Consider the following 27,292-nt stretch of genomic DNA (forward strand, 5'->3'; position numbering starts at 1 on the left):
TACAGGCTGAAAAAAAAGCTTTTTGATCACATTTTGAGCAATTTATTGTTTGTATTGTCAACTTCAGATTCTGCTGACAGACATGTAACAGTAGTGTGGTTATAATCACTGTTTCAAACAGACAAAGAAATTTTAATAAGTTGATTCACAGTTATCTGATTTTGATAAAATGCATTTCAGATGTGAGGATCTTTTCCAAATTTTGCTAACACGTTTCATATTTTTGCCCATATTACATCATATCACTGGCTGAGCTGTTCTCAAAATAAAAGACATAACGGTACAGTGTCTCAGTCTTTATATAATCGATACAGTTTCTATATTGGATTTAACTGTAAAAATATATTCTCAAATAAATAAATATATAACATAAATATATGTATCTAAAAGGAATAAATAAATTGTTACGCTTTGCTCTTTTTAAAATGGTCTAGACACAGATAAGAAAAAAAACTGGATTCCTTCAAAGTCCTTCTGAACAAACTGCGGCTCTGACACAGTACCCAAATAAAAAGTACCATCTTGTGATACTAGATTCCCACAGACTCCACATCAGCTGACGTCTCTGTCCAACAGTCAACAGAGGAGATGCTCCCTGACCATTCAGCTCTGTTTCCCATTCATCTCCTATTCCACGCAGGTACTTTTTAGGGTCGTCCTGCCTCTGAAACAAACGACCCCCTCATGCCGAGCTTGCAGACATTCTAGCCTGCCGTCCTGGCTGCTGAGAGATGGCCCGTGCATTCCTACAAGAGGCCCTGGTACCTTTATCCCTGCCGGTCAGGCTGCTGTCCACGAGCCTTGCACCGGCCACATCCCTGCCTGCGTCCCTCTTTCTCTTCTCTGCTCCCTGCCTCTGAGGGTTTTAGCAGCTATTCCTGATCTGCACCAGTCCTCCGGGTCTCAGCTGTGTCCCAGGATATCCCTGTACAGCTCTGGCACACGGTCAGGGTCCACAGGCCTGGGCAAAAAGTGTGTAAATTTCTGGTGCCGCCTGGATTTAGTCCCATCTCTTGGTGTCCCGTCTTTATTCAATGCCACAAAATAACGCGTCCCTTTGTCTCCGTGTTTGTAGAGGTTGGAGGAGTATGTGTTGTACCAGTTCTCCTCGAACTGCTCCCTGAAGACACATTCAGCTGTGAGCTTCTCCTGAAAACAAAAGGAAACAACATAAGAGAAATCATGTGAGAAAAACTAATGACACATTTCTTTATGTCTTTAAATGTATCCTCATGGAACTCAACTTCTCCAAATATGAGACGCCTGGTGTTATCACATAGTTGAAAATGAGGATTTGGGCAACATGAATAAGCAAAGATGGTACTTACAGAGCCATACAGCTCTCCTTTGTCATTCATCCCCAGATAGAGTCCACTGTCCACCCCTCTAATGCTTATCAATCCAACAGCAAGGCTTATGAATTCCAAAATACCTGGAGAAGAATAACACAGTTGTTCTGTACAGACTTTGTGAAAGATGAAAGAATATTATCAAAGAAACTGAAAAATCCTGATTCAACACTGTCAGCAGCCTATTGGCACAATTAACACATTTTAATAAACAGAATTACATCATACATTTTTATTCTCATCATGTTATTCACTCTTTCTTGCTGCTGATTATTTTCATTTTTGTTTGTTTTATTATGTTGCTAACTTTATAACACGTTATATATATTTCTACATTAAAAATAATAATCTCTGTGTTTACCAAAGCGACTGTGGTCCTTCCTCGTCCCTTGCACTGTGCCATCCGGAAGTATTTCCAGATGAAATCCAGTTCTGCAGTATAACTGTCTCCTCCTCAGAATCCCTTTGAGGTGCGTTAAATCCGCCGTGGTGCTCCGGGAGAGCCTGTCCCCAGGTATGAGGTGTTCCCCCAGAAGCGTCGGACTGTCCCCGAGAGGGGTCAGGAGGAAATGGGACCCGACATGTGCGACACCATCGATGCCGTGCAAGACGCCTCCAACTTCCCCCAGAGCAGCAGCAGCAGCAGCAGCCATCGCGTCAAAGCTCAGCGGGTAAAGTTCAGTGTGGAGGTCCGGAGGGAGCGCACTTGCGTAGTAGGCTACCTGGTTTCCACTGTCACTTATTGCATGTTTACGTCCACCTCCTCCGTTACTTAGCACATGTCCCCGTGGTGCAAGGACACGCGGACGCACGGATTTCTCTTCCCTGACATGAAACAGTCACCAGATCTTCGCTGCTTTCTGCACCGATTTCCTCTTTTATCTGCCTTTATCACAGCGTCTTCATCAGTTGGAGGTGGGCTGCATTTGCTCTTCAGAAAGCCCTCATGTTGCATACCTGTTCACAGCGGATGGTGCTGCCTCAGCGGAGCCGTGGAAGAGACACAGCAGAGAGGGATTCAGTGCTGAATAGACGCGGCAGTGCAGGTAAAGGAGCTCCTGGAGGTTTTGCGCTCAAAGTGGCAGGGGTGGTGAGGCAGGTGCAAAACCACAGGACTAGTAATGGGCGGGGCTGTCACAGTTCAGACGTGCCCTGGCAGGGATTTTTTTTCCTTCTCCCAAAGGCATAAAATAAGAGAGACACAGAGAGGGAGAGTTGATAGTGGGCTGGGGGCTTAAACTGAGCTCTGACATCACTTAAAATTCAAATCAAACCCGCTAGTATGAAACATATGACACTTTAAATCAACCCACGAGTGATGAGAAATAATTTAATGTCAATTTTCATCTTTATTCCAAATATTTCAACATTTACTTCACTCGCACGAATTTGACGCCCTTTAATTACAGGGCGACTTGAAATACCCACGGCATTTCTCGCGAGCTTGGAGCAGCAGGCGGCTCGCGCTGCTCTGCTCTACTCTGCTCTGTGTGTTACCGGTTACGACACCTCAGTGTAAACAGCCATGGCTGCCCTGCGCAGGCTCATCCCTTCACTCACTAACAGCTCCAGAACAGGGACACGGGGACAACAAACGTCTCCTCCAGCGGCCAAAGCGCTGAAAGTCGTTGCAGCTGGAGCGTGTGTCACCGCCGCGGCCGGTGCTGTTTATTACTGCTGCTCGTTTGTCGGTAGGCGCTCCGGACTGAAGAGCCATGTCGAGGCTCGGCTCTTGCATCTGGCGTTGCCGTCAGTTTCTGCCACCGATAAGGTACAGTGGGGCATTTATGAAGCAGCGGGGCTTTAGTGTAAACATTCAGCTCACATACAGTCCGACCGAAAAAGTCAATTCAATCTCAGTTTCAGTTTCTATGAGAACATGGCAGTAATAGCCAGAGCATCTGCATGTCCACTAATTAGCTCGTCTCACATCATTACGTGCACGTGAAATACAATAATACCGGTGATAATGTGTCGTCACCATCAGGAGCTATCCGCGACCTTTGGTGCTGAAATGGCAAAATGGTCAAAGGCGTCTGAGCTCACGTGACCTGATGGCTGCCATAATTAAACGTTTTGTCTGCTTTTGTCGCATTCAACCTTAGTGAATTTAAGACAAACTAGACCTATTACTCATATTCATTGTTCAATATTTATATTATTTAAGGATGGACAAGAAATAATGGAAAACCTGACTATATTATGTGGCTCATACAAAAGCCCAACAATGAACTACAGGCTACCTCTGAGAAGCTTTCAGTGTAAACGTTGATACTATCGAAGAAATTATGATTGTTTCTGAGGTCATACTTAAACTTTGTTGTGTTGTTTTTGGATTTAAGTTGTTCTTATTATTTTGACCACTCCATGAAACTACAGAGGTGGAGAGAACAGATACAAATAACAATTTCCAATTAATTCTCATAGGTAGGACCAGAACTAATGATTATTTTCATGTTGATTAATCCATTGATTATTTATTAAAATAACTGATTAAGTCTTCTTTGTCATCCATCACCGCTTATTACAATTTGGTGTCTTCATATAGCCGACACAAACCCAAAGATATTCTCTTTAAAGTCATACAAAACATAAAAGCAGTAAATCCTCACAGTTGAGAAGCTTAAGCTGGTAGGAATTGTATCTATTTAGAGCATAAATGATGAAGTCGATTAATCTATTACTCACAAAGTGGGCATTTCTGGCACAGTGTCACCTACTTCAGAGGTGCAGGAAAATGGTAAATAGAAACGAAGTGTCAAAACTCAAGCCACAACTTTATTGAGAGACCAATGTGTTTCAGTTTATGGCCCCTCCATCACTGTCATCATATATCAATCATTGAATTTACTAATAATTCCAGCAGTAATTATTAGCTTTACCCAAGTTTTCGCAGCACTGTTGTAATTATTTACATGTCAGACCTTCAACTTATGTTGTCTGCCCCTTGTGCAATGTGTATCTGGCCCTATTAGCCTGCATACCAGCACTTCTCAGTCTCTCGCTCAGACATGTGTTGACAAAGTTGAAATGATTTTCACGGATCACAGGAGATGTAAACAAACATGTAAATCAGATCTGGCTTGCACAGGAGATTGTTTGATATGTGCAGGTAGGAAGGAGGTAAAGCTGACTGGTGTCCACAGGCAGCAGGAATTCAGGGACACATGAAACTGGACACTGGGGCTTGGTGGAGGGGCTGACATTTGATGAGAGGTGGGGGTGGTTAGAGGGGGTTTAATGGTTAGCAGAGGGGGGCACACATTCCCTGGGTGTTTGCTCTGTGCCCAGCGGACCTGGCACTGTGCCACCTGACAGAGAGATCCACTCTGTCTTCACCAATCCAGCCTTCTGATCTGGCTGCGTCTGAACAGTTGTAGGGACATTATCTGGTGCACAGGGATGAAAAATAGAGCTGACATAACATGCGCCCCATTACTGAATTAAAGCATGGGCCTCTTTGTTGTTCCATGTGAGCGAGGCTTTTCATGACAAGAAGAGCTTCTGTGGATTTCATAAAAAGCATCTTTCAGACAGTATTATCACTGTTGATATGATGCGCAATATTTCATGATTGTGTGTATGCGTGTGCGTGTGTGTGTGTGTGTGTGTGTGTGTGTGTGTGTGTGTGTGTGTGTGTTCACAGGCCAGGACCTATGGTCTGGATGATGGAGATGTGTACATGTCATCCTATGAAAACAGGTTTCGCCTGTTTGGTTCAGTGGAGTACGAGGGCCAGCTCTACATGACTCCACTCAACTTCATCGAATCCGTCACTCTGAATGAACCAAAGAGTGAGTGAGCTTCTTTTACTCAGCACTAAACATTCAGACACAAGAGAGGTTTGTAAAGCGCTCAGAGGAGTAAATGTGAATATCTGTCTGTATCTATAATTGGCTCATTTTCTCTCTTTTATCATTGTTTGTTGGTTTTGGATTATTGAACTGGAAACCCTCACCATGAGCTCTGGAAACTTATGATGGCTATTCTTTTAAATCATTTTATAGAACAAATGATCTATCTGTTAACTGAGAAAATAGTCACCATATTAATTGATCATTAAAGTGTTAATTAGCTCTATTGATGTTAAACATTTACTTCTTTTTGAGCAAGTAGTTCCAGGAACTAAGCGGCCATGGGAACAAAATTCAGGGATGAATCTAGGAACCAAAATCTCTATCCGCCAAAGTCTATCTGTGCTTGTGTTTCCATCGTAACTGTCAACATTAGACAAATTTAAAAGATAAAAATTGTTGCCGTTATTTGACATAAAGTTCTCTTTAGTACACGACTGCATTAAATCAAATCAAATTAAGTTTTGTTTCTCTCTTTCACTCGCCTGATCTCTTTATCATCAGAGTAGTTGACAATGTAACTTTGTTTTTAGCATCAATAAAAATCACAAGCAACATTCATCGTAATATTAATTGTAGTGGGACTAGAAGTGCTTGCTGACCACGTGAATTAATTCTGTACAAAAGCTGCAGAATCCTGGACTTTGAGTTCGACCAGTGAGCAACATTAAAGACTTCACACTCTTTCCCAGTAGTTCCTGGGCCATCAGAAAGTCAGAAAGTTCAGAGGACAGACTTCTTTAAGGTCAGGAATTATGGAAGAACTATGCAGACCTTGATTCCTCCAGTTGAAGCACAGGTGAAGTTCCTGTGAAAGTTCTTGGGTTCCTTGAAATGTTTCTTTTATGGAAACAAGCCAATTCAATCTGTTTCAGATGCAGAATATAGAGTCTGTAGAGAATATAGAGAATGTGGTTTTAAAATGACGAAAACTCCCGAACCAACCAACAAAGATGTTTAGTTTATTATTACACATATATTTGCTTAAAAGATGACAGAAACAATTAGGCTAATTGATTATCAAAAATACTGTGCAATTCATTTTCTATACATCTGCAAGTCAATGAATCAACTTATTAATTCCCCTCTCATAGCAGCAGATGTACCTTTCTTTATTCTTCCTGCACTGTAAGCGGGTGCTGCACTGCAGATGCATCTCAGCCTGGATAATCTTTGCAGCTGTGTGGAGAAATCAGCTATATTTGTCAGCAGCCATTTGCTTAATTACATTTCCGTCAAGTCATCAGATAAATCCCTGCTCCTTCATCCTCCCATTACTCGAGATCTAAAAAAAAAACCTCACTGTTGTTTGCTGGAAGAGGACTTGTTGCTGAGGGCCTGGGAAGTGTCATCAGACAATAAGTTGCGGCTTGAAGTGCTTCAGTCATAACACCTGCATAAAGATAGACATCTTTACCAGCAACCCCACTTTTATGGCTCATTTATATGGCAACAAACTCGCAGAGACCCAGAGAGACCAAACAACTGAACATGGATGTCATAAATGTAATGATAAAGTATTCTGATTACTGTGATTGATTATGATTTGGTGTGTGGCTCAGCTGTAATGTTTGAACAGGGTTTCACTGGCCATACATATAATGAGGAAGTGAAACACGGGGCACTAATGGAGCAACAAACCCTTTGACATCATCATCCTCTGGTTGCTAATGGCTAATGTGTTGCAAAATGGTAATCAAGGTGTTTTATGGTTATATTGTGGCTGTAAAGAGAAGAGTTTTGTCATTCCTGTGGATGTTTGGGATGACCTTGGATGTGAACATTATGCATCAGTGATGATTTAATTTCAGAGACGACACATGGAACAGAGGTTGGTGCAGTTATGGCCACGTAGCAGTGAGTCATTTGAGTCAAAACCTAAAGTGCTGTCGTTTAAATTATTCATATGAGATCCACAAGAATTGCAGGTTATGAAACATTAATTGAAAGCATCAAATACATGCCTGCACTGAGGACAATATCCCCGTTTGCTCAACTTCGGTGGAGAGCGAGCTGTCACATGGAAATCATAATCCCAGCTTTATACGCAGGCTTTAAAATGTGTCAGTAAAGGGTTATTATCACTGTTATTGACGTGATTCCCCAGCCTGGTGTTTTTTTACGACACATCCATCTTATCTTCTGCTTTATTGATCATTGGAATGTGTCCATGGAGATATGAAGCTTATTTTGCTGTCCACATAAACACCTGTTTTCACTTTTGTTTCCCAGTTCTGTATCCTGGAATATATACATGTAGTACTCAGCATTAAAATGTAAAACCCCACAGACAGAAGAGCTGCTAACTGGTAATCTTATGTTTTTTTTAGGTAAAAGAGCATGGAGGTCACTTACAAAAAAGGTGCGTTGATCTGTTGTTCACAAATCCTATTAATATATTTATCCATTGAAGAGGAAGCTCGAGCTAAATAAATCCTCAGTCTGTCACTTTTTCACTTTTTTTGATCTTGAGGAGAATCTCTGCTTTACGTCTACAATTACTGTAATGCCTGTAATGCCAACAAACATTGTGTTAGATGTTGTAAATACCCAGGAATTAGAAATGAATGAGTGGTGTGGGATTTTCCTGTGCTCTCTCAGGAATTAGAGAAGATGATGGCTGATACCCCGCCTGTTTGGAAAGGATCATCTAATTTGTTCAGGAATCTTCGTGAACGAGGTAAAGGAACCTACCTGCTGTATTAGAGCTGTACTCATAAATCCTTGAATGTTACTGAATAATTCCCCTTTGTGCTTCTATTTTTTTAAGCTGTCATATTAAGGCCTCCCATGTCTTGTTCAGAGTGTGCTCTGTTGTGCATGTCAGCCTCACATAATCTAGAGCAGAAAGTGTGTGCTGTAAATGCTATCTTATCTCTCCATCAGTCCGGTAACATGTTGTAGATTTATTCTCAGGTAACCTTTGCAGGAGGGCCTGGTCCATTGATAATATACATAAAGTTCCTCCCTTGTCTAATAAAAATTAAATAACTGTGAAGTTTCCTGGAAAGAACTGTATAATTTCATAATATCCTAGGAAAAAAAGCTCCTTTTAAACCTACGCACATAAATCATGAATTATTCCTAGACAACCATCACATTTTAGCATGTCTAGCTCAGCTGTTAAACAACTCTTTGTGACAGTAGCAATTAACTGGAATGAATTAATTGAAGACTCTAAAATGCCACTGATTAGACTTGAGTGAAATTTTAGCTTCATTTGCATCACAAACCTCCATCAGACGTTAGATAGGGAAGGTAAAAAGGTTTTCTACTGATGATGACACTTGTTTTTTTTTGCTCCTTTTTTACTTATGTGCATTATACTGCACACAGTAAAAACTTAGCAAACATTTCAGATCATGGTATTCAATTAATCTTTATTCATAATTTTTCAAGCAAAAATACCAAATATTCTCTGGTTCCAGCTGCCCATTTGTGAGGTTGTGCAGCTCATATACGGTAGTTAAGTGAATGTGTTTGGGTTTTGGACTGGTGGTTGGACAAAACGAGCAATTCAAAGATGCCTCCTTGGGGCTCTGGTAAATTGTGACAGGCTGTTATTTGACATTTGATAAACAAAATGATTAATACATTTAATAGAATTATTATTAGTTGTAGCCCTAAACATTTTGGGTGCTATTGCTCAACAAATGCTGACAGCTTTGGGAGGGAAGCAGTAGGACTTGGCTTCAGGACTTCCCAATCTGTTATTATGTTAAGTGATATTCATTGCACAGATTCCTCAAGCTTGTAAACAAATGGCACCGTATTTGAGCACTGCACTCGGCACATATGGAGTCTTCATGGGTGTTTTTGAAAACAGAATCTGATTCAACTAAATGCGGTTTGTGAAACTTATGCTCTCTTCTGTTCTTAGTAACGTTGTGTGAAGAAAATGAAGTCATCATTGTGACTGAAACTCTTTTTTAATTTTCCCACCTGGCCTGCACACTCCCGCTCAGTAGGTCAGACGAGCCAGTGGAGCATCAGATCTCACTGTTCTGCTCTCTACCCTGTTGCTTTAGCTAAGTGCCAATGCTGGGATTTGGGGCTTTTAATCCTGCTGTTAAACGTTGTGGCTTTGTCAGGGAAAAAAGGACTGGATTGATCTGTGAACAAAGCGTTGCTTTAGAGAATGAGGGAGCTGTTTGAACCCAGCTATGTTGAGACATGTCCCACTGGCCACCCCCCTGATCACCATGGACATTATGAAGCCTAAGAATGGCATTGGATTACATCTCCGGGACTGCCACTCTGTATGAAGTGTTTCTGTGGAATTCTTTGTATTGTCTAACAACATCTACTTGAGCTCAGAGGCTGAGCTGCAGGGAGGAGGGGGGCTCCCTCCAGGAGTGAAGGTGTGTGGTATTGGAGAGACATGGCTGGAATCTTAAAAGTTTTTTTTTCCTCTCCTCAACCCATTTAAGCTTTAAAGGCTTTGAAGCTAGAGATCTGTTGTCATTATAAGACCGTACCTGCCAAACATTGAGAGCTGGGGCGAGAGAACGGAGCACTTTGTCGTGGGGAATTTTTATATGAACTTTGTCTAATGGCATGCATCACTAATTCTCTTTTCACACCCCAGTTTGTATGTGTTTCAGAGGTTTTTACATCATCCTATTAGCAGCATAGTTTCCGCCTCTAGAGGAAATGTAAGACAGAGTAAAAACTCCATCTTTGTTTGCCAGTTTTTTTGTTTTTTTCCCTTTAGTGTTCCTCTCTCTGAAAATATCTCCCTGCAGCAAACCCTGTATTCCCTGAGTTCTTTTCCCATAACACCCAGAGCAGTCACCCAGAACTATCTGAGCTCGATTCTCTATCTTCCCAAGCAAACAAAAGCTTGGGAATGCTTTCAGAGTCAGAGGGGAGAAGCCTCCTGAGTCGGCGGAGATGTCTCCTGACACTTACTCTTCCCTTCTCCGTGTCACACAACAAAGGGAGCTGAAGGGCCCGACACAAAACCTGAATCGGCCATTCTCAATCAGTGACAGATCACTTGAGAATGTATTACACCTTGTTACCCAAACACGATCAGAAGCCGTAGGCTTAAAATTTGTTTGGGTTTGTGTCCAGATCGGTCAGCTCAGTTGTAAAGCTCGTGTTTGTGTGAGAGGAACACCAAGCATGAAGTAAAAGGCACCTTTTAAGATGTTATCAGTGAGCGCGAGAAGATTACTCTTGTCTGAAGGCGTGCACTGTTTCTTTGGGTGGCTTATTCATCTCGGCTTCATGACTTTGAACATCTGTAAACACCTCGTTGTTAATGCAATTTGATGCTGTCTTGTGCGGAAAAGGGTACATTTGGTTTTTGTTTCTCAGCTTGACTAATTTTTCTCTTTTTCCCAGGTGTCATTAGTTACACAGAGTACCTCTTCCTGCTCTGCATTTTAACAAGTAAGTATATATTTGAATTTACTTATATATAATTGCCTTGGAAATTATTCAGAGATTAAAAGGTGACTGTCCAATGTAATTCATTTTTGTTTGATTTCAGAGCCCCAAGCAGGCTTCAGGATTGCTTTCAACATGTTTGATGCAGATGGGAATGAAATGGTGGACAAAAGGGAGTTCTTGGTGGTACGAACCACATCTTGATAATTGGATATAACAAAATGCAGTTGATCATTTATGTCACAGTCTGCATAAGAACGTGTCATCTTCTCTCCAGCTGGAAGAAATTTTCCGCAAGAAAAAAGATCGAAAAGAAGTTACTGAAGACGAAAGACTGGACCATCAGGTATTTCAGGAGTTTTACTAAACTATTACTAAAACTATAAAAGTATATTTATGTATATTTGTATTTACAATGGACCAATTATGTGTAATGTTAAAGGAATCGGTCATAGTGACACAACTGGTAGTTATCATCGAACTTCGCAGTTCCTCTCAGCTTCACGGAGCTTTTTAGCATCTTTCAGCTGATTGTTTTGGTTTTCAGGACAGCAGTGTTTTTTTCCTCAACCTCATCTCTCTCAGCAACTGGTTCAGCAAAAAAGGCTCTCATAGTCAAACATTTAGAGACCAAAACAAGGCGAAAAGAACAGCAAATATTTTACTTAAATTCACAAGATTCCCTGACTCCAAATAAATACTAATGTCAGTAGCTGTTTTTCTCACCTGCAACAACATTATAACATTCTGCTGCCACAGAGTGGCCAAAAAATCAATGAATGTAGGTCTAAAGCTGAACTAATCATGGTTATGAACTGACAGAGAATTTTGACCAGACCCCTCAACTCTATGAAACACTTAAGCATCTCTTAGCTCATTGTTTTTTTTGTTGTTTTTTTGCCATTTGCAATTTCACAGTTTTGGTTCAGTCTCAAAGTTCCTTTCGGTCCCATTTTCCAGCAGAAAAGCTGTGATAAACCCAGTGAACTACCTGCCGAGCTCCAAGCGGCGGACAGGCGATGTTGGCAACTAGCTGGTGAACACAATGGAGCAATTAGCAGCTAAAGAGCCAGATATTTCCCTCAGTAGTCGCTGGAGACCAAAGCAGAGCCAAAAGAGAGTGAATACTGGACATCAGTTGAACAGAAACGTGACTTCAGGTGAATGCTGACGTGGCTCCAAGTCTGCTTGATGTGTACATTAGATATCGCTTGCTATATCGGCCTAATAAGGTGATGATAGTCAGTGTTGTGTTCACAGCTTCATCCATACAACATGGTAGGTTTTTGCTTGCAACACTTGCAGTTTTCCTAGAGAGAACACAGGCTGCACATAGGTGAATGTGGTCATACAGGGTAAAACATGCCTGAGGCTTTCATCTCTTTAAGGCTGTCTTATGCCGCATGCAGGTGGATGTAAACAGGCAGAGCTGAGTAGAACGATAAGAGCTACTCTTTGAGGTCTTATCACACAAACACAACATGGAGGAGCTTACTCTGCTGGGACAAACGTTAGCATCTTTGGACAGTCTTGAATTAATCTGACGCCCGTATAAGCATCAAAAAGATCATTAGAATGGGTACTCTAGATTTGGAAATATAATGATGCTTTGCAAAAACACAGCTGAGGGTGAAGACTCTGGGTGCATTCATAAAGCTGAAGAAAAGACGGACTAATCTTGGTTGACTGGTAAAGTTTCATCAAATAAACTTGACGAAAAAATCAATTGATAGCTTACAAACTAATTTCCCACCATCTTCCTGTTGGTGAATTATGAATGAACCTCCTGTCATGCATGCACCTTCTCTCTTTTGCATTTCAGATCCTGCAGCTTTACGGTCATCGCAAATCCCAGCCACACAATGTGCGTATTGTTCTTTTTCCCTGAAGGAAAATGTTCTGCTTGTTGCATGTGTTTTTGGCATACAGTCTCCCTAACCCGAAAATGTTTTTGCATAGTGAGTTAGCATAGAAAACACAACTGACACACCACCCGTATTTGTCTCTGTTAACACCAGATAGCCTCACTCACATTCACTGAAAATGAAATACATCGCTGTACTTCAGCATTATCTGACATATATATATATATATATATGTGTGTGTGTGTGTATATATATGTATATACGTGTGCGTGTGTGTTTGTGTGCGTGTTTGTGTGTGTGTGTGTGTGTGTGTGTGCGTGTGTGTTTGTGCTTGTGTGTGTGTGTGTGTGTGTGTTTGTGTGCGTGTTTGTGCGTGTGTGTGTGGTAGTGGAGGGGGTGCAGCATAGATGATTTATGTACTTGCCTTTTGTCAGCGTTGGGAGAGAGATTCCACTTCAAAAAGCTCTTACCTGAAGACTGACAACGTTTTCACCCGGACCCCCATGTTTTATTTTTACAGTTTCTTGAGGAGTGGTATTTGGGCTCAGGTTACCTTTTGAGATGGGTTTGACCATGAAGATGGCAGACAGAGAGGAGAAGCAGCGCTGTGAAAAGCACTCAGCACACACAGAGAGGAGCCTACAGCTAACACAGGGACAGACCCATCCTTTCAGAGTGCTGTTTGAAGACTTTACCTTTAGGTGTGTCTTTTTTGTTTTGATTCCTCGTGCCTTACTGTAGGTATCTTTCCAGCAAAAAAGTTCAAAAGTCAAACCTTTTCAAAAAACACATAACAGGCATGTCTTCAGTGCTGCGGTTGGGCTTTCCCCGGCACATTCTGCTCACAAGTGTATCAGGACCTTTTCATGGGATGAGATGGGACCAGCGCGGTGCATTAAAGAGTTGTTCTGTAATTAGCTGTGGGATCATGTCATAAATCTCCCTCTCTGGTGAAAAGCGACGAGGCGCAGAGGAAAAGCTGTTTTATCAGCTGTCTCACACTCACCCTCAGGCATTAGACGCCGAAAAAACTGAATAAGATAAATAAATATTATGAAATGAAGCAAGCAGTACTTAAGGACACGTGTCGACAGCGGCTGGCTGTTGCTGGTTGGTTGTGTGCGTTTCAGTGAGGTGATGTCGAGACTTGAGACTGAAGAAATGATAGGTTGATAAAGCAGAATGAGAGAGAGAAAGAAAGAGAGAGAGAGAGAGAGAGAGAGAGACACCAACATGGGTTGGTTAATAACTGGGAGTGAGAAATCTTAGTTTTTTTTTCCTAACTACTTGGAAGACAGATTTTCTGTGATCTTTTAATTGCACATGACACCAATTACAAGCAAATTGTTGTTGACTGCTGTGCTTCAGTGTAGCTTTCGTTATATTAGTGCCACAGCAGCTGAGCGAGTGAAGGGAGCAGTGTAAACTGTAATAATAATAATGATTGGTTAATCCGAGAGCAGGAGCGTGACCTCATTGAGAAAAATAGCACAGAGTGTCTTCTTTGTTCCAGACAGCATCAAGCAGCAAAAACAAAGCAAAAAAAAAAAAAGAAAGTGTACAACATCAAATCAAAATGTGAACCTATTTCACAACAGTACTGTTTATGGCAGGTGTCTGATAACCTGCATTTACCTTGCAGCTTAGTATCAACTGATGATGTATTGGCTGGGTTCAGTTACATAGTTAACCTGGCATGAATCACCCTCCAGGTCTTACGCCCTGCATGCTTTGGACATGTGTTAGCTGTGTTGGCTCGGTGTCCTGCCAAGAGGCTGCATGCTTCGCTGCAGAGCAGGCTCATGTCAGGGCTGATGGGCCTCTCAGATACACCGGTGTCAGCCCCGGTCTGTTTCTGCCTGTTTGAGTATGGATGGATGTCAGATTGTTTGTCTGTCCCCGTGTCTCTGTGGATTGCATACACACCCATCTGTCTGTCCACTGCTTTATGTCTGACTCCTCATCCTCCCTCCAGTCTGTGTGTCTCTGTTCTCCTGCCCCAGCGTGCACTCTTTGTGCTTGTCTGTCCATTTTCCTTTCCCCTCCTCTAGTTAACATGTGCCAGATGTGTTTTGTCTTCTAACAGCTGTGCTTCAACTGCGGCCACAGGTTCTTAAAAAAGACAGTCAGCATGTGGAGGCCCGCGGCATGTGGGATGTTCTCAGACGTGGCACGAGTCAAGTTCTGTTTTCTGATCTCACTGAGGTAGTGAAGCGGTCATTAAGATGCTTCTTTACATCACACACAGTAATACTATACAACAGGTCCTGCTGTACCATCTGACTGTCCTCACTGTTTTCGTTTCTGTAGAAATTCCTGTAGGTTCTGTGCTAGAAAGTGCAGTGGAGCGTGTTCTTGGTTTATGCATCTGACCTCTTATTACTAAGAGTAAATACTCAGAGCTCCACTAATGTTTCCTCCAACAGAAGCAGCATCTGCAACATGGAGTGCAGCATGTGTAATAAACCTGTTGCATGGCCCGTGTTTGTATCGTGAAGACATGAGAAATGCTGGCCCTCTGTTTGGTTTCAGGCACAGTGAAAATTAACCATTAACTCTGAGTCATTATTCAATAGCTGCATCAGGGTATGGCTATTAACTAACACTTTTACTAAAAGTTTCAGCATGGTTAAATAAATGTCATTGTTAATGTTTACCTGGCATTACCATGATACTCCTGTATGTGACAGAACAGCTTGTCCTGGCTGCTGGAACTGAGATTTTGAGCAAAAATTTAGACACAGTTTGGCTTAATCATTACAGTAATCAGTTGTGCATTGTGGTTTGATGCATTGTTGTTGCTTTTACAAATTATATCACATCTGAGGTGGATATTTAAAGCTATGAGGAGTGATAACAGTTAACCTTTGGTCCCCTGACAGCATGTGGATGAAAAAACAGAGACGACGCTGCTGGTGCATTTCTTTGGGAAAAAAGGCAAAGCTGAACTGAAGTTTGAAGATTTTTACAAGTGAGTTGGGAAACCCTTTGTCTGCTCTGCCATTAATCATGATGTCCGGGAGAAAGTTATTATCTCACTCTGTAATATTGTCATTAATCATTTTCATACCACATTGAACCTCCAACAGCTAAACCTTTGGTAGTTTTGTTAAGTGTTCCTTTGTGCGTGTGAGTTCCTGGTGGTGGCGTTTCCTGTCAGCAGCTGCCGTCCGTCTCGCTCCTCCAGGTTCATGGACAACCTGCAGACAGAGGTGCTTGAGATAGAGTTCCTCTCCTACTCCAAAGGCATGCCCACCATCAGCGAGGAAGACTTCGCTCGGATTCTCCTTCGCTACACCAACGTGGACGACGTCAGCGGATACTTGGAGAACGTGCGGTACAGCATGCCAGATGAAAAGGTCCGCTGCTTCTCCTTCAGATTCACTCTGTCGTCACATGTTCCCTCTGACAGCTGTCATTCCTCATCATAAAGTACAAGGGGTAGACAGAGTTACAGTAACACCTTACAATATGATGTCATCCAATACAACATCAAAAACTGGAGCCTTAAGTAGGATGCACGCGAGGTTAAACTGGACATTAATACATTGGTGATGTGACTTCATCTTTACCTCTGATAGTTCTTGTGAAGAGCAGCTAGCCTGGCTCACTGTTTCTATTATTTGTTTGACTTACATAAAGTTTTAAATAAAAATGTGTGGTTTAGGGGAGTTATGTGTAGGAGCTAATTGACAAACAACAGTTTATCTGTCTGGCCAGATACAGTCAGTGTCCCTGTAGAGATATAGGTGCCTGTACAGACACGGTCTGTGTGCTAAGCTAAGCCAACTGCATGTTGTAGCTATAGCTTCATATTTAGCGTTAAGTGTTTTTCCTAAGATGTGGAATTATTTGTTATTAATTAGCTTTTATCAAACTTTGAAACAGCAAAGTTTTGAATTTAAAATTCCAACTTTGTCATCCGTCGCTGACATGAACTAAAAAAACACACAGCAATGTGCAGTTTAAATGAACAACAGCAATTCCAGAGTTGGAGGGGGTTTCCAGAGCTATTCGGCCATCTGACAAGACCCTCCAAGGAAGCTTAATTTTTCTACAAACATAAAGCTTACGTGACAAAAAAAGTCTTCACATGGCTCCTTGTGGCTGTTAGAAGAAAGAATGTCTGTAGTTATTTTTGTTCTGTTTGAATATGGGACTATCTTCCTCCTCTGTTTCTTTCCATACCACTGTGTGAATTAGCTGTTGAGTGAAGCATCCTCATTTGAGCTTTAATTTGTTTTTCCTCTTGGCATGCTGACCTGCATGAAAAGACGCCAGCAGCTCCTCAGCCACCTCGAGTAGCCTGTTGCGAGATCTCCATTGATAATCAAGTGGGACTCATCATTAGGCTAAGAGATATTTTATGGCCCTCACCGTGTTAAAACAGCAAAGCGTCACAGATTAGTCATTGCTCCATTTGTTAGGCCCTGTGTGTTGCCTGTTCGGCGGGGCCCCCGGCAAGAGAAGGCGCTCGAAGCTGCGGGACGGTCGAGTGGACATCAATAGGCTCAGTGTTTGAGTCATCAGCAAAGCCTGAGATGTTTAGGGATTCATCACTTTTGTTTTTGTTTATGCAAGTATCAGGTTAATCTGCTTTAGAAAAGTTTGCAAACGGCCTGACCTCTTCCCAAAAGCTACAATCCTCCCCCCGCTGCTGACAGCTCAGCGTGTCCATACTGCGCAGGGAAAATCCAGCGGTGTATACTTTGTCTGTTTGGGTGCGTTATCTATCTGATGGCTTCAAGGTCCCACACACACTAAAGGATTCCCCCGCAGGATGAAAGGAAGCAGATTATTATGTATTGTGTGAATTGTGGCACTTTCTTCGCTTGAGTGTTGACACGTGTAGCCATTTTACTTCATGAGGCACCTTTTTTCTTTCTCATTTCTCATGTTGCATTTCACAAGGTTTGAGTTTCATGAGAAAAGAGACGTTGTTCTATTGCTGTTATCTCTTTGCAGGGAATCACCTTTGAGGAGTTCAGGTCCTTCTTCCAGTTCTTAAACAACCTGGAGGATTTTACCATCGCCATGCAGATGTACAACTTTGCCAACCGCTCCATTGGTCAAGGTACAGACTCAGATACAACACATACACTTGGGTCACGGGATAGTTTGGTTTTGAGTGAGTTTTGATATTTTTCCTCCTCATGATGAGACCCACACTTTGTTTTTTTCTCATGTCTCTGTTTGCAGTTAGTTATGAAGTTAGTTAAATTCATGGATATCTTTAAGAATAGCAGCTGCACTCATGGGGGAAACACAAGCTCGCAGAGATGACTGGCTGGACCAACAATGTTTTTAACTTTCTCAGGGTATAAAGGTGCTAATTTCACCTTGAAAAAAATACAGTTTGGTGAATATCAAACTTCCAATCTTCTTAATGTGGTGCAGACATACTGTAGAGGATGAATAAAAACATGCTTTCCAACTATAATCTGTTAGAAATTTGTATTTGCTAATGGAAACATTTCATAAACTAATAACCACAATCTTTTTTTATCAATTTAATTTATTTACTATTAATTTGTGGTGTCATACACATGTTCATTCACCTGTGAACACTACTAATACATAGAACATTAAATTCATACTTTACAAACAGCATGTAACTATGGCCTCCACTCTTCAGGGAAGGGTTTCCACAACATTTTGGCGCTTGGCTGCAGGGATTTGCTCCCATTCAGCCACAAAAGCATTAGTGAGGTGAATGAAAGACACTGATGTAGGACGATAAAGCCTGGCTTGCAGAGGGTGTTGCAGTTCATCCCGAAGGTATTGGATATGGTTGAGGTCAGGGATCTGTGGAGGCCAGTCAAGTTCTTTCACTCTGCACCAGGAAAACCATTTCTTCCAGTGCACATTAGACATTATACAGCATTATAAGATACTACTGTAAGTACTCCTTCCAAGTAAACTGACCTCCTTGACCTTCACCGATCAATGGAGTGCCCCTTTAATATTTGATGAAGTCCAATAGCTGTCATTGACTTAGGACAAGGTTTGGTGTCTGAGACTGTCCTCCCGTAAATAACAGGTGTGGTTGTAGTATTAGATGTTATAATATTGTGATCCTGTAGCTCAGAGTGGACTCTCCTCCCCAGTTCTAACTAAAACTGTGTGTGGAGCACTTGGCCTTTGCTTTTGGTCTTAGTTTAGGTTTAGGATACAGTTCAGGATGTAATGGTCTCAGTTTTTGGCGTAGGTGTAGTTCCCTCATTTAAAGAGGAGCTACTTGATGTCAAAGAGTAAAGCTCGTCATGTGGCTGCATGCAGCGACATAAAAAAGTCTTCTAATATTTTGTCTCATCACTTTAAATTTCTTATTCAGAGGAGTTCACCCGAGCTGTCTACGTGGCTACGGGCATCAATCTGACCCACCATTTGGTCAACACCGTCTTCAGGATCTTTGACGAGGATCACGACGGGAAACTCAGCCACAAGGAGTTCATTGGCATCATGAAGGACCGGCTGCACCGCGGCGACAGGGTGAGACAGCACAGGTCATATAAACGGCATTTATCTCTGTTTTATGACACTGAAGGTGACAGAGGAGATGTGCCCGCCCGGCCTACTCGAGCAGCTGCTCGGAGGCCTGTGAAGAAGGAGAGCAGCACGTCGGTGTCAGGACTACACAGCGGTGTATGTGAAAGATCTGAGCATTGTCTGTCAGCTTCTTCTTAATGTGTCATCTGTGTAGAGTTACAAAGAGCTCGGTGATGGACACATGGATGCAAAGTCAAGTCAGATTTAACCTGATGAAGGACAAACAGGCAAATATGGGTTTATGCTGAGCTCAGAAATACATGTTTTTTTACAAAACAGGATGCTTTTACACAATTAGACCCACTTAAGCAACTATTATCAACACAAACACCATCTTTCCTGTTTAATTACAACTTTAAGTGAGCGCTTATTATGTCTCTTTTTTCTTTAGGTAATGGTACACTTAAACACTTCCATGGCATCATGTCTAAATTACACTCCTGCCACTTTTTATTAGTGAAACACATCTCACCTCGGCGTCTGTGGTTAGGGATTTTTGTGAAATTATACTGCCACCTAGCGGGACAACAAGAAACTGATCTCATGGTGTTTTTCCCCTATTTCTCTTTTTCTCTCGCTGTCTCTCGGTCACACAAACACACACACACACACACACACACACACACACACACACACACACACACAGGGTGTCCGAGTGGAGGAGAAGTTCATCTCTTTCAAGTCCTGCATGAAGAAGGAGCTCTCGAGCAAATAGGTAAAAGTTTTTCTCACACTGTCGGTGTTGTTTGATAAATGAGACAAGATTAAAAACATATCAGCGGTGGTTAATGTGAGGAGCAGAACATGCAGCATTAATTCTCTAACAGAGTTTCCAGGCACACACTAATGCAGTGTATAGTCAGCCTTTTCAGATGTGTTTCGAGGCCCTCACCCTCCTCGCCCGAAGCATTAAGTTACACTGTAATATTAACGCCTGATCAACTGCCACCAGATACCAGCTTAAGTCTGCATACATGAGCAGTGAGCAGTGCAGTTTAAAGCCGTATAAATGTTTCAAAGGAAGTGCACCTTTCTGGAAAGGGCTTGATAATCTGCCTTGATAAAAGACTTGATCTGAATATTTCTGCAAACCTTGCTGCAATATGAAAAGATCTACAAAAAAATTGGGGAATTTTTGAGAGAAATGAGAAAATAGCTGACAAATAACAGGCAATGTCACTTTGGTACTTTATGTGACCTTTTCAGCAGTTAAAGGAATATTATGAAATTTTAGAAATACTTTTTTGCCACCAGTTTGGATGAAGACCACATCATGAAGCTACAGTCAGCGGGTGGTTAGCTAGCTTAGCACAAACAGCTAGCCTGTTCAAAGGTTACAAAATATTATGTGTGATTTGTTTAATTTGTGTTAAAAACAACCCAATGAACAGTCGTGGTTTTGGTGAGATGTAATGGACTGCCTGTGGTCTTATTGTCACTGTGAGTTTGCTAGGCAACCATAGAGACCTCAGGAAGTCACTGTGTCCGGACAAGAAATAGACTGATAAATATCAACCATAGAACTGCAACTTGTTCGCTTTTAGGCTTTTGAGCTAAGCTAATCAGCTGCTAGCAGTAGCTTTATAATTGACCAGCAGATCTGAGAGTGATATCAATCTTCTCATCTAGCAAATACTGTAAGAGCCAAAACAAATCTCTAACTATTCCTTGTGCGTTCAGCATTAGTTAGCAAGGTAATTTTAATTTTCTACAATTTAAGGTAGAAATTGTTATAAAACTTAAAATTTTTCACATGTCAACATACCTCTGTTCTGGCAATACTCCCTGTGTTATTTCTGATATTTAAGAAAACTGGAGGAATCAACAGATATTACAGATATTTAAAGGAGCTGCTGGGTTTGTTGCCTGTTTAAAACTCATAAGGGGATTTTTATGCTGAAAATCTACAGGTGTAGTCACTGCAGAGGACCCAGATTTTTTTTTCTGCAGCTTGCAGAACTACTGCTGCATTTTGACTGTTTGATTAAGAGGTGCAAGGAGTTTTTCATATTCCAGTTTCTCAGTATCTAATTTCTGGTGTGTAATATAAGAATTGCCTGCAGCTTCAGTGCAGGAGAGAGGCAAATTATCCAGTCTGCCTTCATGATAAATTAATCTGTCGGTTTACAGTTAGTCACACTGGACTTATCACTGGCGTCATTTTCTGTCTGTTTTGTTGCCAGGTGAAGATCCCAACATCAGTGCATGTGCTACAAACTGGATGAGCTTTGCCTCTGCTGTGCTCTCTACCAGAGCTCCCGGGTTAGTGCATGCTGCAGCATCTTATTACACTCTCTTAGAAGTTTTAAAATAAACAGGATGTGGCACAAACAGGATGTGGTCAGCCTAATGCGAAGCTCTTGCAAGTGGTCAAACAAACACAAGTGACCCATTATGAACCCACAAGAAAATCCACTTAACTCAGTGTTGCAGGACTCTAAATTGCACTAATTAGTGTGTTTAACCACTTTTACCTGTTGAGAACTATTTATTGATTTATCTACTTGTAAATATATTTATCAAATTAATTGTTAACTCTGATTTTATATATTTATCTAAAACTCCAACTTTGTCTTATTACTGCTCTGCCAGTGTGTATTGTTCAGCTCGATCCTCCGTATATCCTGAGTTTGTTCTGTACGACAGCAGCATTACTCACATACTTTGTCCTTTTGCCGGCTCTGCAGCCCCCTGCACAGATCAGCTTAGGACAGCAGCACCTCCCCCTTCCCCTTATCCTCCTTCTCCTCCGCCTCTCTCCCAAAGCGCTGCAGCTAAAATCCTCCAGGATCCCCCAGAGCCACAGGCCTGAACACACACACCCTCAGTCTGTGGCTTTTCACTGTTTAACTACAGGCAGCTAACACTGTTAATCATTTCCTGGCTAGTAAACACAAGTGCTATTTTCATGCCACTGGCAGGGATGACCTCTTTATAAATATGCAAAATATTGAAGCCATATGTTTGTTCCACTCTTGGGACACTCTCGCTTAAATTAGTGTAGGTTTTAATTGAGAAGTAGATTAAAACGTCCTTCCCTTTAGGCTCTGTAAGGAAGAGTTTAACTTGTACTGCTACTACCTGATGACTGTTGTTTCCTGTTACAATGTTTGCTCTGGGTGGAGTTATGTACTGAAAAAGACTGAAGATATCAACACGTTACACGCTCTAATATTAACCAGACTAATGTATTTGTATTTGAGACTACTTTCTGTTTAAATTTTGAATGTTTGGATTAGATAGTCTACCTCCTGAAGAGTTTTGAAAACTTCTTTTAAATCAGGCCTCGACTGCTACACTGATGTTACAGCACAGATGCATTTATAATCACATGGTGAAATAAATATGAGATAAAACATGTGGCTTGGTTATTTTTTTGCTCCCTTTGTCAGTCTCACAAAAACACACCATTGTTTGTTCAGTTGCTGTTTTCACACAAGTCAGCTGATAAACTGTGAACGGCTCTCGCCGCCCTCACCAGACAAACCTCTTCTTCTTTTTAACTACAGCGGACTGACAGCAGGACCACAGTAGAATAAATTAGCTTTTTTATCCTCAACCTGAAGGCAAATCATTAACAGTATTAATCATCAGCAACCTGGGGCTGTGTGGGTGTTCGAGACTCTAATCAGGGACTTTTTATCTTTAAATGATTAATTCAGCAGGGTAATAATTTGCAGTCTCAAACTCAAATCCTGCACTTCCTGAAATGAGGTGAAGGGGTTCTTTAAGGAGTCAGTAACAGATCCCTGACATTTAGAGTAAAGTTTCGTTTCAATGTTAATCTATTCATTTGTAGTTGGTGCAGTGACAGAAAGATATGCTACTTTTTGTGAATAGGTCTTTGTGTATCAAGTTTATCTGTAAATCTGTTATTTTGTGACTTGGCTTTATCTGCTCGTGGTATTCAGACTCTACAGCTACAAAAAACGTCAGTGATACAATTTTCTTAACTTTTCCTTTAACTGAGTGAAAGGAAAAACGAATGCCTGTACTTGCTCATCATATCCACACATTGCTAACATCACCCAGCCATATTTGTATTGCCCAGTTCTAAGCTGTTTTGGTTTCAGGTTTCACTTTCCCATTGGTATGAACAATTCAGTTGACGTTAAAAAAAATACTGTATCCTCTGAAAGGGAGGCTAAAGGGATTCTCCAGCAATTTAGCATTGCACTTTCATTAAGCTGGGGGATTTACAGGAGACAGATTAAAGCAGGAATGGTCAACAGCAGCAGAGACTGATACACTGAATTTTTTTTTTGTCTCAGATATGAGTGAAACTCAAAAGACACCGGATCCTACAATTCCCATAATGCAACTCATTTGCCAGCTCCTCCCTGCCTTGTTAATGCCCCCATCTTTGTCACTGATAAAAAATTGAAGTCTCAGGCTCTGTCCAAAAATACCCTGATGACATGAAGCTGCTTCAGGGCGACTGAGGACATTATACAACTGTTATCACAGGTTAAGGAGCCGAGTACTTTTCAGGACAAATAAATCGATCCATAATTTGTAAATTCAATGATCTTAGCCACCTGGATCAGCCAGAGTCCCACAGAAAGCTCAGGTCATCATGTTGGACTCCTCGACACCGTGACTTTAATTAGCTTCCATCAAAGCAGGAGTTTGACCTCCCTGGTGGTGACACAAACGGAGACTTGAGGTCTTTTATTCCATCAGCTGTTTTTAAACAAAACGTGATTTGGCCTGTTACTTGCTGTGGGTGTGACACCGTGACCTCCAGTTTCTGGCTTCTCTTGTCTCCCCTGCGTTCTCTGATGGTTTTGGTGACAAGTGATATTGACAACAGTGACGTTGTTGACCTTTGTTTATTTGTGTGTGATTTGTTATATGTGTGTATTGTATTAATTGTTGTTTTTATTCATTATTGTATTCTTTTTTGTATCTCCCATCACTGACTGATTTGTCTATAAGCTAAACCGGCCTTTGGGGACATTGCTTTTTATAAAAGCCACTTGAATGCTTGTATCTTTATAAAGCACAGCTGAACACAAATTCTCTATGCAGTAGAGAACATATACTTTGTGGAATCTATTTTAAAATTAAAACCGGTGATTGTCACAAATCAAAGCTACTTCAGGTTCGATGTGCTACCGAGCCATCTGTCCCTGCTCTAAGACTCAGATGTACATATTGTGGTGCATATTGTCAGTTTGATGCAGCTCGCCACCTACACAAGAGCTGTGACAACAGGTGGTAAATCACAGCTTAAATCTTTCTCACATCCAAACAGCATTAATGGGGAAAAAAAACATGTAAGGAGTTCTTCAATCAAACATCAGGAATGATTCAGTGAAATATGATGGTAACGGGCAAACGATACAGATTGCAGCCTGGCAGGAGGGCTGCACAATGCACTGCAGGGTTGTAAAATATTTTGCAGGTGCAGTTGGGTGTGAGGCAGCAGAAGCAGGTGGATTGGGCCTCCACCTACACCGTCAGGTATAAAACACAATATGCAGGCAACAATACCTCTGACACTAGCAAAACACATTACATACTGTGAAACACAGATCCAAACTATACTAAAGAATACAGAACATAAAACCACTGAATCTTAACAACCTGTGGTACAGCTGACCCAGAGCTGCCCTAACATAGTTTGTGTGAATATAGCAGACAGTATGTGTATGGGCTTGTTTTACTGTATGTAAATCAGGAGACCATACCTACAGGGTCCAGCAGCTTTGTAGGGACCAAAATCCAGGACCCCCACACGTCCAAATATCTGTTTGAGGGGTTAGACTTGGTTTTAGGGTTAGAATCAGGTCTAGGTTATGGGATAGGATTTTAGTTGTGATATATTGGTTAAGATTAGGGGATATGGTCCCCTCAAATGCAGTAAAGCAGGTGTGTGTGTGTGTGTGTGTGTGTGTGTGTGTGTGTGTGTGTTGAGACTGAACAACTGAACTGAGACTGTTTGAACATCACGAGTATGAACTAATTGAACCCATCTGCTCGCGGTTAAAAATGTGCCAGGCTTGCAGCATCTCGCGGACGTCATGGCAACCTGTGGGGAGGCATCAGAGGCGGCGCTGCCTCTGTGTGTGTGTGTGTGTGTGTGTGTGTGTGTGTGTGTGTGTGAGCTGTCTGATATTTTGTTGTAGTCTGTAGCAGCGGCTGGGCAGGACGATCAGAGGGGAGAGCAGTGCAGCAGCAGCAGCAGCAGCAGCAGCGGCGGGGGGGAGGCTGGTAGGATGTTGCAACTGAGCTGCCGATTAGGCTGATCAGAGCCGGAGCTACGATGCAGTGACAGTCTACAGGAAGACACAGACACACACGCACACACTGAGCGAGGGAGTGGAGGGGAGGGAGAGTAACATACGTATGCACACGAGAAATGATCCGCTCCTAGACTATGGCACCGTCGGGCTCGCGTAGTATCAAGCGGGGCTGTCAGAGAGTTTTGTACTGGATCCCGGTCCTGTTCATCGCCCTCATAGTGGCCTGGTCATACTACGCCTATGTTTTACAGCTTTGCATAGGTAAGAAACCAGCTGTCTGGGTGGTATGAGGAAGCAGTGTGTGTATATGTCTGTGTGTGAGGGGAAATGTCTCTGACTGGTGTGTGTGTGTGTGTGTGTGTGTATTTTTTTTTTTGGTGATGGGGTGGGGAAATATTTCTGTTTCAGCAGTTTGTGGTTCAGGCTGATTGTTTTTTTTTTTAACGCAGAAGACTGTTTTGTTGTTTACGCAGTGTGTGGACAGTGTCACATGACAATAACAGTTAAACCAGGGATTGTCAGTATATTGTTATGGTGAAGTGGCAACGTATTTTTACACGAAAAACTGATGTACAAATGAAAACACAGACAGAATTGAATGATCTGACAGCCAGTTTTTATTGTGAAGAAGCTTTGATTACATTCTTGTGACATACACTATGGCAGGATGAACAGAATGGGATTAGACCATGTGTCTCAGATTCATTATCTGACCCCACCACTACTATCAGCACTATCTGGCAGACTTACTGTAATAGCCTCAGGCTCGTGTAGTCGCTCAGCTTCATTATCTGAATTTATATCCACCACCACAACACCACCAGCAGCATTATCTTTTGGCAAGTCGTCTGACTGTAATGGCTTTTGAGTCAGGCCTGCCTCCCTCCTTCACACACTCCGCCTGACTGCTGAACGTTGGATGGTGCGGCTACAGACAGTGAGCCTCCTCTGTGAACGGTGAACGTAGAGTTGACCTGGATAGTGAGTAATGGTTTTCTAGGATGTCTCAGAGGAGTCTCAGCGGCCTACTCCTCTGCTCCATTTGGCAGCTCGTCAGGCCACTAGGAAAGAAGATCTCCCCTGTCAGAAAGGGGGATGAAATGGAGACAGTTTAAGAGACCAAACAGAGGAAAACACAGGAAGGGAGTGTTTGATGTTCTGGCTGTTTGTTTGTTCTTAAAGCTGATCTTCTCCAAATTTAGACGGACGTGCAATCCAGCTTCAACTGACAGTGTACACCTTCATGTTAGTCACCTGATCAGTGAGAGTTACGTATGCTGCAGGAGTAGTAGCAATAGTGCCATGTCACAGGGAGGGATGGGGCCAGACTGGTGGATCTTGGGTGGCATGCCCCTCCACCCAAAATCTGACCCTTTGAGGCCACGCCCACCACAGAGGTTAGCTGGCGTCTTTACATCATGGGTGTATTACTCAACAGGTCTACTGCATACCTGTAGCACCTGGACAGAAACCTCTTTATGAAATGACTTAACATTTTTTGTTGTCAAAAAACCACAAGTAAACAAAAACCAACCACAAAGTAACATAAAAGAATCACAAAGAAACAAAAAATAACCACAAAGAAACATAAAATAAAAAAAAGAGATGCAAAATCACAAAGAGACAACAGTGACCAGAGATTAAAAATGACCACAGATAAAAAAATAACCACAAAGAGACCTAAAAGAGAAGAAAAACATGTCCACAAAGGGATGAAAAACAACCAATGACACCAAAGAGGCAAGAAAACGACCATGAGGAGATGCAAAATGACCACATAGAGACAGATGACTACAAAGACAGGGCCCCTTTGCCTACAGATCCATCCACCCAGATACTGTCTTTTGGTCTTCATTACATTCAATCCTTACACTGAATAAATACTGGAATATGAATAATTTACAGTTTGTTATTAAACCAGGGCTTTAAATGTGAGTGTTCACACATTTTTGTCACAAGACAAGGTCTTTAAGACTGTGCCTCAGTCTGGCCATGTTTTAAAGTTTCTAAACCCCCCCCCCCCCCCCCCCCCC

At 41.9% G+C, this 27,292-nt stretch overlaps 3 protein-coding genes across 8 annotated transcripts in view; 2 read left to right on the forward strand and 1 right to left on the reverse strand.

Moving 5' to 3' along the window:
• Nucleotides 1–19: 19 nt before the first annotated feature.
• Nucleotides 20–2,309, reverse strand: fgf20b (fibroblast growth factor 20b). The gene is made up of 3 exons (XM_023395929.2): nucleotides 1,711–2,309; nucleotides 1,329–1,432; nucleotides 20–1,149 (listed from the first exon to the last, which is right to left on the reverse strand). The coding sequence occupies exons 1-3, from the start codon at nucleotides 2,000–2,002 to the stop codon at nucleotides 904–906; spliced, it is 642 nt and encodes a 213-aa protein (XP_023251697.1). The 5' UTR covers nucleotides 2,003–2,309; the 3' UTR covers nucleotides 20–903.
• Nucleotides 2,287–22,371, forward strand: micu3b (mitochondrial calcium uptake 3b). Of its 5 annotated transcripts, XM_023395997.2 has the most exons (15): nucleotides 2,832–3,120; nucleotides 4,996–5,143; nucleotides 7,534–7,565; nucleotides 7,805–7,883; nucleotides 10,553–10,600; nucleotides 10,701–10,783; nucleotides 10,875–10,943; nucleotides 12,420–12,461; nucleotides 14,572–14,667; nucleotides 15,345–15,433; nucleotides 15,650–15,821; nucleotides 17,428–17,536; nucleotides 18,797–18,954; nucleotides 19,658–19,726; nucleotides 21,195–22,371. In XM_023395997.2, the coding sequence occupies exons 1-14, from the start codon at nucleotides 2,875–2,877 to the stop codon at nucleotides 19,724–19,726; spliced, it is 1,440 nt and encodes a 479-aa protein (XP_023251765.1). In that variant the 5' UTR covers nucleotides 2,832–2,874; the 3' UTR covers nucleotides 21,195–22,371. The 5 variants fall into 5 exon arrangements, 4 of the variants coding, with proteins under 4 accessions (XP_087027106.1, XP_087027104.1, XP_023251765.1 ...); XR_015436456.1 differs by having other exon boundaries at nucleotides 2,831–3,120; nucleotides 18,797–19,726; XM_087170980.1 differs by lacking the exon at nucleotides 2,832–3,120 and adding an exon at nucleotides 2,287–2,395 and having other exon boundaries at nucleotides 18,797–22,371.
• A 2,802-nt stretch (nucleotides 22,372–25,173) lies between these two features.
• The window catches only part of zdhhc2 (zDHHC palmitoyltransferase 2), an 11,664-nt gene continuing 9,545 nt past the window's right edge, over nucleotides 25,174–27,292 (forward strand). The window contains exon 1 of one of the 2 annotated variants that reach the window (XR_015436454.1): nucleotides 25,174–25,520. Coding sequence is in view for 1 of the 2 variants with exons in the window: in XM_023395962.2 (XP_023251730.1) it covers nucleotides 25,394–25,520 (127 nt within the window). In the remaining variant the exon portion in view is untranslated. The remainder of the gene's footprint in view (nucleotides 25,521–27,292) is intronic. The other variant, XM_023395962.2, reaches the window with a different exon arrangement.

This window comes from Seriola lalandi, unplaced genomic scaffold (assembly GCF_002814215.2).
Source record: "Seriola lalandi dorsalis isolate HSWRI2012SDOR001 ecotype SW California unplaced genomic scaffold, Sedor1 jcf7180002054971, whole genome shotgun sequence".
Taxonomy (NCBI): domain Eukaryota; kingdom Metazoa; phylum Chordata; class Actinopteri; order Carangiformes; family Carangidae; genus Seriola; species Seriola lalandi.

Bases quoted from the DNA above. Each gene is read 5' to 3' on its own strand.
- fgf20b (XM_023395929.2), bottom strand. From the start codon at position 2,002: ATGGCTGCTGCTGCTGCTGCTGCTCTGGGGGAAGTTGGAGGCGTCTTG. The intron at 1,433-1,710 runs GTAAACACAGAG...ATTCTTCTCCAG, and splicing joins GAAGGACCACAGTCGCTTTG to GTATTTTGGAATTCATAAGC. The intron at 1,150-1,328 runs GTAAGTACCATC...TTTTGTTTTCAG, and splicing joins AAGGAGAGCTGTATGGCTCT to GAGAAGCTCACAGCTGAATG.
- micu3b (XM_087170978.1), top strand. From the start codon at position 2,875: ATGGCTGCCCTGCGCAGGCTCATCCCTTCACTCACTAACAGCTCCAGA. The intron at 10,601-10,700 runs GTAAGTATATAT...GTTTGATTTCAG, and splicing joins CCTGCTCTGCATTTTAACAA to AGCCCCAAGCAGGCTTCAGG. The intron at 10,944-12,419 runs GTATTTCAGGAG...TTTGCATTTCAG, and splicing joins ACGAAAGACTGGACCATCAG to ATCCTGCAGCTTTACGGTCA.